This window comes from Dromaius novaehollandiae, chromosome W (assembly GCF_036370855.1).
Source record: "Dromaius novaehollandiae isolate bDroNov1 chromosome W, bDroNov1.hap1, whole genome shotgun sequence".
Taxonomy (NCBI): domain Eukaryota; kingdom Metazoa; phylum Chordata; class Aves; order Casuariiformes; family Dromaiidae; genus Dromaius; species Dromaius novaehollandiae.
This window is the reverse complement of record NC_088130.1, coordinates 58,862,651-58,874,730: the sequence shown is the minus strand read 5'-3', so window position 1 is coordinate 58,874,730 and position 12,080 is coordinate 58,862,651. Positions and strand designations below refer to the sequence as shown.

General features: G+C 45.8%; 1 protein-coding gene across 5 annotated transcripts in view; it reads right to left on the bottom strand.

The window, feature by feature from the left end:
* The window catches only part of LOC112982170 (PDZ domain-containing protein 2), a 210,769-nt gene that overhangs the window by 33,709 nt on the left and 164,980 nt on the right, over positions 1–12,080 (bottom strand). For all 5 annotated transcript variants that reach the window (XM_064500657.1, XM_064500658.1, XM_064500659.1 and 2 more), the window contains 4 exons: positions 5,709–5,820; positions 3,375–3,523; positions 2,621–2,740; positions 14–128 (listed from right to left, as the gene is read on the bottom strand). In XM_064500657.1, the coding sequence (XP_064356727.1) occupies positions 14–128; positions 2,621–2,740; positions 3,375–3,523; positions 5,709–5,820 (496 nt within the window). The remainder of the gene's footprint in view (positions 1–13; positions 129–2,620; positions 2,741–3,374; positions 3,524–5,708; positions 5,821–12,080) is intronic.

Genomic DNA, 12,080 nt, shown 5'->3' with positions numbered 1-12,080 from the left:
CTCTCTACTATACCTTCTTTAAGTCTTCCATCAGCAGCAGCTGCTCCGTTTGGGAATATAGTCTTCACAAAAATCCCCATGCGTCCGCGAGCAGAATCCTGACCTCCCACAATGCTGAATCCAAGACCCTACAGAAAAAGGAGGAAGAGATGCACAGCTGGCACCTTACTCTATTATCACCTGTCTGCGGAAGACTGCCTGATAATGTACAAGACAAAGGAAAGATGAAAAGGTAATAGCTTCTGACGAACCACACCGCAATCTCATTCACTGCTTCCATCTCCCGATTTACTTTCACTCTAATATCAACAGCTCAAAAAGTAGCAGCAGGCACATTAAACTAAAAGGTAAAAAGTGATATCTTCAGTTATTTCTGTGGAACGTAGGATCAACGGCTTTGTGTTGTTCTATTCCACTTTTAAAAACTGTAACATATTGCCCTTAAATTGACAGACAGTGGATTCCCGCCCCTGAGATCTATATCCAGGATTAACTGTAGTTTTCTCTGCTGTCACAGATCCTGCATTTCCTCAGGAAAAAGAAAAGCTTAAGAACATGACATAAGGTCAATGCTGTAATGTCAGGAATGTAGCTGTAAGGGCTGGTGTGGGGGGGTTGTCATGCACATATACATTTTTAATTATTCTGGAGACATGTACCACGTCGTATTTAAATAAATCTAGATCAGTGCATTCCCCAGGGCTCCATCTGTTAGCTCTTGCCCCTGCACTGCCCCGGCTGGCTGGGGGACCATCTCGTGAAGCTGCTCAGGGAATGAAGGAGCCCAGCAGAACCAACCTCTCCCCCTTCTGCCAAGTTATTTCCCAGCCAAATCACTTCCTTGATCCGTTCCCCTATATTTCTCCTCTTGTCACCCCTGTATGCATATTTTACATACTAAAGAGAAAAGTCACCAACCAGGTGGACAAGGGAAGTGAGAAACCGTTGTGCTTCAATGATGTGCAGCAATGGTTGTTATTAGAGCCTCAGGCAGTGCTGTCTAGCTGAGGGGAGCTGGCAGAGCAGACACCAACACCGTGTTTACAACCCGGTACAACACACGGCCTCTTTTGTTTTACTCTGAATACAAGGTAGACAACTGTTTATTATCGATTGTTACGAGCCTTTCGTAATTTGATAAGATATTACTGATTTCCAGATAGGAGGGATTGTATCTCTACCTTGCAACCCAAAATAACTCAAACGAGGGTTTACTGTGCAACGATGAACCACAGAGCAAACTACAGAGAGCCTGGGGCCCTGGATGCTCCAGCGCACACCCGCAGCCGTTCTCCCCACAGCTCCAGGAGGCGGCCTAGGAGGAATACTGCTGGAAGGCACATGGGTTCCCGCATTGGTGCACCTTCCTGGAGAGGTGCTGCAACTCCCTGGTGGAAAAGCACCCCATATAGATCTACCTACAGGGGAAAAACACCACGGTCACACTCCTGGCTCTGAGCCATGTGAACACAGGGACTCCATGGAAATAGTCCTCGAGTCCCAGGTCTGCACAGAGATGATAGAGCAAGCACTACTATGCGGATTGTAGACAGCACTTATCCTAGGAGAAGTGATTGCCCAGAACGGCAGCTATTTGAGGTGGCTCACAGTCACTACAGTTTGTGTGCTACCAACTGCTTCGTAATGCCCTAGAGTCAACTGCAGAAAGGCAGGCGGGGGCGGCTTATCGCATGGGGAGAAATAAGGCAGTTTTCACAAGAAAAACAGGTTCAAAAAATAAATAAGTGGAAAAAAAATCAAGAAATGCTTGCTTGAAAATGTCATGAAAGACCTGAAGCTCCCAAATCAAGGAGAGCTATACTGTGTGCCAATCTATGAGAGCAGCCTTTGTTTCTAACTCTCTGGTGAATTTAAAGCACAGCAAAGAATTCATTTTGTACTCAAGCCTGAAAGTCAAAATAAGGCATTTTAGTCCAAAATACATTAATCTGATCATTCTAAAACAGCATTTCAACAAAAAAGCACATTTTTAGCATATATAAGCAAGAGTTCCCATACTCGTATGGATTAGATCAGGGAAATCCAGTTCTACTCCCTCAGCGTTCAGACAGCTGGCATCTAGCAAATGTGCAAACACATTACTGGAGGGGGATAAGAGGACTCTGTGACCCAGAAAATTCAGGACTCTCAGAAAAACAATCAACCAGGAACCTATCTTTGGATTTAATTTACCGTGTTTTTTTAATGCATAAAGATACCATGGAGATAAAACATGCTTGTCCATAAATACGCATGCAAACAGGTACTCTTCTGTAGTAGCACCAATTTTGCATAGACATACATATTTATAGGCCTGTTATTAATACTTGATAGCTCAGTAAGGACCAGATGCACCAAATCATTATCAAAGCCACCCCACCCCAAGTGCATCACACAAACATTGCTTCCCCCGTATTTTGCAGGCATAACTTTGGCATTCACTTTTGAAAACGGAATTTATTGTTATTATTATTGGCTACCTTTGAGAGTCACAACCAGGCACACCTTTACTTTATTAAACAGTCAGGTGCGTGAAGTCATGGGAGTTGGAGATGCCTCAGGCTCTTAAACACCAGCTCATAGTACGCACGAGGAACCAGCCATGTGCAGAAATGCTCACCTTGCCTTGCCCTTTCATCAGGACAATGTTGGAAATAATGGACGGTTGGGTCAGTCTCCATGGAGATTCCACCTGGGCAGCACTGAAGGAGCGGGTAGACTTCTTCACAATATGGTAGTCCTAATAAACATGAGCAAACATGGGAAGTCACTCTGATTGCTTGGCACAGGCACTGGGACATCACACTGGGAAAATTGTGTGTGCCAGGGAGGAGGGGAGGAATCTCACAGACAGGAGCAAAAAGAAATATATGATATATTCAAATAAGCATTCAGGGGATAAAGTCCTTGCTCATTACAGTCAAAGCAAATTTTGCCATAATTTTCTCACATTTCACACAGTAAGAGTGTTTTGTAATGTACTAGGTCCAATTTAAATTAAAAAGATTAAGGGTAGACTCATGATATAGTGAAGTCCTTCTCTCCTAAAAAATGCCTACATCATCATGTGATTAAAATAAAGAGCAGCAGGGCTTTTCTGTGCTCACATCTCTCCACCTACATCTCATAGATATCAGCCTCAGGGCCTGGCCATAGCAGAAGTACCACCCTTCAGCATCCTCACAGCAAAGAAGTTCTCCATCTGTAGCGAACATATCCCATTTTGGTGTCAAAGTTTGGTTCCGCTCCCCATGATGTACATATGCAGCCACATTTCACTACAGTTACTTCTCAGAGAGTCATATAGATCTTAAAGGATCAAGTACAAGCTTATGAAGGAAACCAAGCTGCTCAGAGCCGGGCTTTTTACCCACCTGCCTGGCTCCTGCTGATTCCAGCTGCTGGGGAAGAGAGTGTTTTCTCCCTCCCCGGGAATATTTCACTGCTATTTCATAATTCGGTTCACCGTTTTCCACTGTCAGCTCATCATCTTCTCCCACGGATTCTAACCGGGATCCGGCACCTAGGGAAAACCACCAAAATGCAACATCTGGCAACTATCTCAGGACCTGCCTATCCTCCTGCCAGCCTGCAATAACCATCTCCTGCAAATCCAGTTTAAACAATACCTTAAAACAATACCATGTAGTATGTCTCTGGGCAGTTACAAGATAGAGTTGATCATCCTCAAATAAAAACTTTTCCTGCTGCCCCAGGTTTTAAAAGATCGTTCAGCGATGCTGAAATCTTCAGCACCGTCACTTGTGGTGGTAAGTAAAAAGATAATTGAGCCAGTAGCTCTGGGACAGAAAAGAAATTCAGCTGTTCTCACCCAGTGGCACCTGCCACTGCACTAAGCCCTCAAACTTCATTTATTTAAAATTAAAAGACATGACACTGTAGCTGTGTATGTTTCTAGAGGTGTCATGTCACTTCGAGGGAAATTTTTCTGGAATGGAGAAAGGAAAAATGTGCCAAATAAATGTTACTCTCTTTCCTCCTGGCAACAATCCTAGGTGTCTTGAAGAGGAGAAGAACGTAGAAACAGAATTCACATTAGAAACAGAATGATTTGTCTTGAAGGACATGCTGTAATTAGTCCCCGAGTTCCCTGTTCCTCACGATGGGGCTCCTCCAATTCTCATTTCTCCGAGGTACCTACATGACCCCCATTCACAGCAGTTCCCACGCCTTTATCCTTGCAATTTCCCTGGCACACAGGGAAGTGCCATCAGCCTGTATTTTACAGAGGAAAACCTGAGATGCAGACAAAATTCACACAGGTTGGATTTAATGATGTGGCTTTAAGCTCACTTTAAACCAAGTTAAATTGCAGCTGCCGCTGAAGGGGGCAGCTCTGCTCTCCCTTCCCCTTCCACCACCCCATCCTTGCACGGGATGGGGCTCACGGGACACACACAGAGGTGCGTCCGCTGCAAAGTTACCCAGCGGAGCCCCAAACCTGTTTTGTGCCACCCGCTCCTCATCAGGAGGCTGCACAACCACCGGTGCCAGCACAAGGCAGGCAGAGAGCGAACGCAGAGCCAGGGGCAGCAGCTTGTTTTTAGCGAGCATCAACGTGATTTTGCAGCCACTCCCATAGGCGGAATTTGTGCCCATCTCCAAGAGTGCAGTTCCCAACGCGCACCCTGCTTTGGAGTCCAAAATTACCTCTGGTTTTAAAACTCCTGGTCCCTAGGCATGCAGGGTGCTGCTGCCAAACACACCCTGGACGGCTATTTTGGCAGGACCCAGCCTCCTGGCATGTCTTTCACTTGCAGACCTGCCAGGGACCCAGAATTATGCCTTCCCCCTCTGTCTGCCTCCCCTCCTCTGCCTCGGGGAGCAAAGCCAGCTGCCTCGGACAAGCGCAGGGTGCAATGGGGTTCAGTCCGAAGCCCAGCAGCCTCCGCTATCCTTGTCTGAAAACACAGCAAGACAAGACGGGTTGAACCGCCAACAGAGCACAGCTGCAGCCCAGAGACCACAGACCAGACCAGCGGTGGAAAACCTCCCCCTAGGAGAAAAGCCACCTCCGCTCTCCTGCCTCTGAATATCGTCCCCTTCCCGTGCAGCAGCCCCAGCTGGAGGGGGCTTGCCTGGGGCACCAGCACCCACCAGAAACGGGGGCTTGACCCCAGTATGCCCCGCACTGAGTGCCAACCCATGGCTTCAGCAGCTCTGTTCCTGCAGTAAGGTCCAAGTGGTTGCCACAGGCCGGGATTTTAAGTACATATTGCTTTCAGAGGATCTGCCTGGAGGATACTAAAAATATCTGAGTGAATGGAAATTAAGGTGAACGCAGGAGGGAGGGAGTCTCTAAGAGTCTTAGGGATGAGAACGGGATTGAGCTCTGCACACAGCTTAATGTTAAGACTTGGGCACAAGGCAATACAATAGAAAATGTGGGGAGTATTTGCCATAAATGGGTATTTTGGTGATGGCGTTTTGAAAGACCCCACTCCTCCCCATTAAAAATAAAGAAAAGAAAGAAAAAGAAGCTTCCAAAACCTTTGCTTCATCTTCCTGTCAATATAATAGTTCAACTCAGGAAGCTGAATGAAAACATTTTACAGCTGTAATTCTTGTTCCAAATTAAACTAATACAATGTCCAAAGGAAAGAAAACCTATCTCACTTTCAGAGAGCTAAATGAAATACACAATGTAAAAATTCTACCACTGCTATCTTTTATCAATCCTGCTTTACCTTGGGATCGACTTCTGTATTTCAATATGCCACTTCCCAGAGTTGGACTCTGGTTGTTTCCTTTGGACGCTTCTGCACAAGCTGGATCTTGAGACTTCTCTGTTTCCATGACCTGAAAAAAACCAAGCAAAGAACCTGATTTACTTGCAAATCAGAGAAGTTGATGGAATTCTTTTCATTTTTAATAATATAAGCGACAGAAAATTCCGCTGCGCATCATCATTTTCCAAAGCATGTCATTGTATTAAGACAGGACATATTTTGGTAAGTAATTTTCAGGGGTGCCTTTGGACATTACTAAATATTTTTACCTAAGGGCATGCCTAGACAGCAGTCCTCTGCAGGGTACCATACTAACGCCTCCAGACTGCCTCCAGTAACCAAACCAGCTCATTCAGGTGCTTCTCCATGCATTTTCACAACATTTTAGTGTAGCTTTTATTGCCGTTTGTTCTGCTCAACAAACTTCCAGAGACATCACAACAGCATCTTTATAGATACAACCACTAAAAGAAAAGTGTTATTTTTATTGTTAGTGTCCACAGCTGAATACCAATGCATGTTGTGGATAAAAAGCTAATTCAGCAGAAGGTGATGAGAGTTACACAGCTAAGCAGTCAGAAGTCTGGAAATATTCAACTTAAATCTACGTGTAGAACCGCAACCCTGCTACCCTGAGTAAACGCAGAGAGACACAAGGAACCAGCTCATCTGCTGTCCGCTGCCTTGCGTTGACAAGTGCAAGGTGAGTGTCAAAGGCTACTGGCACTTGCCTGGGTGCAGGTGACAATATAAGGTGACAATCTACAGACCTGCCACCTTCAGCAGCATGGTCACATACGCCCTTTCCGAGTTGGTCTCTCTGAAGAGGTGTCGAGCTGCTCGAGTATACTCTTCACAAAACACACAAGGCTCTCTTCAACACAAACTTCATGGAAGATCCTGGCGATTTCTTCCTCCCCTCCCATGCCTCCTTTACCAAGCTACAGTTGTAACTGATTCCTAGATGTGCCGCTACACAGTGATCCTTGAGGTGCTCCTTATTCATACCCTAACACCATGCTTTCACCCCATTATCTACCACACATTCTCTGCACAATTTTAGAAAGCTTATGAGCAGGACAGCAAATTTCCAATACAAGCTACTTACTGGTCACATTATATTTTTAATCAGTCATACAAACTGGCTATAAGTCAGTAAAAAAACCCATCCCCCCAAACCACCGAACACACCTTTTATTGCTAAAAAAATAAATTCTATTCCCATTTTTCAAGATTAAAAATGGCAAAATTGTTTCTGCGCAGAATCTACCTCCCATCCCGCAATCCCTCTTCTCCCAAAAACAAGAAAACCAAAACTAATCTTTTGCACAGAGTCTAGACCTTATGATTTCAATTCAAAGAGTAAAAATTTCAGGAAAAGATAAAGATGGCAGATAACAGGGATCTAGAATGGAAACTGCTATTCAGTTTTGGCTTTTTACTCGTCTCCCTTCAACATTAACAGCTACACATAGTTTTAAAACTTGCACATCCTAGCTATCACTTGTTGATTTTTCAAGGTGTTCCAGCAATGACCTCAGAATCCACCCCTAGTACCAAACACTCTACAACGCAGTTCCACGTAATGAGATTCGCCTAAAGAACAAAATAACCATTGGTCTAATAAAACCAGTGCTTACAATTTGGCTATCCTCATGAGGGATTCTTTCCAGGAAAGATGCAAGAAATCAGACCAAAAAGCCCCTCCCCAAATACCCAAACCATCACTGACTAGGCCACAGCCAGAGTATCACCAATTCTCCCTATGATCTCCTTGAGAGCATACCTAAAATACAGCTGTTTAGAAGTGAGCCAGGACTTCATGGATCGCAGTTGAATTGACTGTGCAAGCGAGAATACCCATTACAAGTGAGAACACCTCCCTTGCAGAGGGCAGAAATCACTCTCACAAACTCACAAAAATCACATATCTGGTGGTTTTAGAGCAGTGGGAATCAGTCAGGTGCCCAGAAGCAGCACTAATTCTGGGGAGGAGGAATATCTGAAGCATAGGGACAAAGAAAAACAAGACGGGATGCCTAAATGAAGCAGCCAGTTGTGTCTCCACTCTGCAGATATGGTGCTGCCTCTGACTCGCAGCACCCTGAGGTGGTACCAGGCTGTACAGCTGTGCTAATTTAGCAAGTCAGCTGCCTAAGGGAGACAAAGTTTATATACAGGTAAGACCAATCTGCATATTTAATAAAAAAGCACACTTTATTTACATAAGTAATCCCACCACTTAATCTTTGCTCATTCTTATGAACTGAGCCTCTTCCAAGCTGCTCTCTTTACCTCCATCTCTGCCGGCACCTCGTGTCTCTCCCATCTTCCACCCATCTCAGCTTCTTGTTGCTTCATCCTCCCTGACCTTCTCCCAGTGTCCGAAAGCGGCAGCTAGGAAGGGCCAAGCACACTGCCTGCCCACTCTCGCCAAGCCTCCTCCTTCAAACCTCTCCATATGAACGAGCATGTCCATGGGGCACTGAGCAGAGACCCTTCCCTCAGGCCCCTCCTGAGCAGGGACCAGGATGCTCAGAGCATCTCCCGGGGTCCTCCCAGCCCCGGAGCAAACCCCAGCCCAGAGACAAAGAGGACGTCTCTCCTGACAGACAGGGATGGACCCAACCTCGCATTTCTGGCACCCGAGCACAGGCCAGCACCGCAGAGCTGTTTCATTTCCGCGCTGCACATGGACACGGGGCGTTGCGTCTGACATGACCACACAGCTTCCCACAGCTCAGAGCGCAGGAGGAGAAACTCAGTTCAGTTGGCAGCAGCCTACACACACACACACTAATCTGCACTGTTATATCCTATTCCCATCCTGAGCCACAGCTAAGAGCCAACCATTTGGTACATCCTGAGTTCCCGCTACATGAGGTTTTGTTTTGGTTTTGAGATTTCCTGCTTTTATTTATTTATTTTAACTATGCAACAGAAGCGAGTACAGATGCATTCTGCAATCACACAAATTTCAACCTGGCGGGGTAGGAGGAAGAATAGGAGAGAATTGCCCCCTCCATTAATAAAATACAACCCGTCCCTTCACGTCATTACCATGCAATCCTAGAGGCTGTAAGCCTGCAGACAGGAAACACCCAACTGCACGTATGAGCTGGAGAAGGGCATGTGTGTGCAAACACAAACACTAAGTACATCCTCAAGACATTCTTAGTGGCTTCCTGAAATTACATTTTATCCAACTTGGCTTCAGACACCAGTAAGCAGTAAAAACATCTAAATTACCTATGTCTCTGTTTATTTCTTATTTTAGCAAAAATACTTTTCTGACATGGATTATAAACATTTAGAGGAAGACATTCTAGCCCTCACAATATATGCTATGAAGCAGATCTTATTTAAGTTGTTGAGCTTGTCTAATAAACCACCAAGGGTTTTATCCTACTCTGAAAACACTCAGAAATCCAATCCACAAAGCTTTCAAGAACTCCCAATAGTCTTGTGTCTGTAATCTTTGGCTCCAACATTGGCTGCACTGTCGTAACTTAGACAAGAAAAAAATGCAGCTCCACCTTATCCTTCTGGCCACACGTGAAAGTATCGCTTTACCGTCTCAAGCCGGCTGCCAGGACTGTAACCATGCCATTTTAATTTTCCTTGCTTTCAAGGAAACAGAGCTTATTATTTCAGTTTTGTATGCCTCTCATTAAACTAAACAAATAAATCCTGTTCAATGCTGTTTCGTCGTTAAGGACATGGGGAGTTTTAATACACACAGTAGTTTTAAGGGAGATCTAAAAATAGAGACCATTCTGCCAGTTCATTAAGTAACTCCGGGATCAAGTGATGGTGACATCTCAATTGATTTCAAAGGAAACAGTGCTATCACGAACACACAGCCCTGGCACTGCACCAGGACGAACAACTGCCCCCAGAGCCCTCACGTGGGCAAAACTCCAGCGTGACCAGGCCCTTAATTAGGCAAGATGAGGAGCAGGATTATAAAGAGTCTGCATTGTTTAACCACAAACAGCTTGGCAATCATCACCGATTTACAAAAACAAGGCAGCACACATGGGATGATACAATTTAATAAGCAAACTGCTTTACTGCTGCTGTTACCAAGCTCTTAAGCCGCTCTCTTTCCCAGCAGTGAGCCCATCCAGCTCCCCAAGGTAGAGCCTGCTGGATTTCTTCGCTGAAGAGCTGTAGCTCTAAGACAAGTTTAACTTGGTATTTGGGAAGTGAAACTAGTAGGCAGCAAGCACGGAGAATTAGATTAGGATTAGCCTGAGCCATCTGTGGTTTGCCAATCTCACTCCTACCTGCACCAGCAAAGGGTCAAACCGACCGCAGCAAGTCCAATGCCCTCCTCTAAAACGACACATTGGGAGAGGAACATCCGTGCCCCGACACACAGCAATGGTGCATGAGCTCCACGGGACGGCTCTTGACTTCCTCAGTCCTGCCAAAGCCAGGACAGTCTTTTCTTAAGCAGCATTTGTGTTTGATCACAAAAGCACCAACACTGCTACATACGTAGGGCAGCCGGCAGAATAAACCCAACAAGTACCTAACAAGACCAGTTAGCGTTGGGCCATTCAGAGAAAGGTACAAAATGCCCTTATGCAAATCTGGATTAACCTGGTCCCTACAGAAAGTCTTTCTAGTCCCTAGATTAGATGATGCCTTAAAGGCTTTAAATTTTTCCAAAGTTTGGGGAATTTTCTTTGAAGATTTGTTATAATTCTGGTTGTTCCAGTAATTCATGCAATTATTTATTGCTTTCAGGGACGCAGCATGCTTTAAGCCTTAAATGTGTCTGGTAGACAGGGAGCTCCACAGGCCCTCTTACCTTGCATGGAAAGTAAAATACCTTCACTTTTAAATTAGTTCTTTTTCTATTTAATTGAATCCTCCCCCACCCCCCAGATAAATTACAAAGCACAGCACTGTAATTTAGCAGCGTTAACACTGCAAACAAAGCAGATTTTTTAACCAAGGTAGGCACTGAGCTTTCCACTGCTCACTGCTCTGGTTTTACTGCGCATGCAAAGCCTCAGGGTAAGCCGGAGCGCACCTATGTTAGAGGCGGCGGCGGCCAGCCGCACCTTGCCGAAACACAGCACCTCCCAACGCCCCGGACGGCAGCCGGAGCAGAGCGCGCCCTCGGCCAAAGCCACGGGGCTGGCGGCTAGGCCGAACGCAGCCCGGAGCCCATCGCTCCCGGAGCGAGCTGCGGGACCCCCTTCTTCGCAGGGCATCGCTGCTCCACGCGGCCACGACACAAGTGTTGAGATCCAAACGGGGATGGAGAAGAGGAGGAACACCAGCCTACGTGCCAGTGCTTATTTAGTGCCTTAGTTGGGCATCCTAGAAAAACCTCCAGCACGAGACCCCAGGAGGGCTCGGGTCTGGGCTAGACGTCACACGGCCGGTGCGGCACAGCGCCGGCAGCCTCCTCCCGCAGCAGCCCTGGGAACTCCCGGGCCGCGCCGGTACTGGTACCGCCAGGCACAGCCTGTACTTCCTCCCGCCTGGGGAAAGGGGATGTGAACCCAGGCCTCCATTCACTAATTATAAAAGAAAGTGTTGGAAACCTCTCTGTTCAAGCCGAGCAAGGAGATCAGGAAGTCAGATAAAGGTTTCCAAAGGGAGCTGCCCTGTTTTCTGAATAGGTGGAAATGCTAAATAAACAAAACAAAAGCCTTTAAAGCAAGCGGTCTCTTGAAGAATGCCTGGTCTATCACTCTACCAAATACCTAGATTCAAAAGCAGGCCTAAGTTTTCACCGTAACGCAGTAGTTGCTAGAAAGAGCATTACTGCCAGCTTCGATAGGTAGGGAATTCCACATTTTTTTTTATTGCTCTTTACCAAGTCCATAAACTAGTCACACATAAACCTGCATGTGAAACGTAACCTAGCACTCATCAGCACCAACATAGCAGCACCCACCACCTGCACACACTCAGCGAACAGAATGCAAACACACTGCAGCACAAATCAGTTGCTCTCATCTTACATAGTGCTCATTTTGTATGAGAGCTTCCCGCACCCCAAAACATGCTTCAATGAGCCTGGGATCAGGAACGCAGCACGCTGACCCTGGCCCAGAAGATGCTGACAGCCTACAAGTTCTCAATGTAGATGGACTTCAGCTGAGCTGGTTTCAAAGACTCACTGGTGCAATGTCATTTTTATGGTCAGGGACATAGTTAAGCAAAGCAGATTTAAGTTTCAAATTTCCAAATGGTTGCTAAAATTAATAGAAAAGTTTTGAAGGCCCAAACATTGCAAATATCCTTTTAAATAGAGAGAAACACAGGAAATGGCTAATGTAACCAAGTTCTCCAAGAAGAGCATAT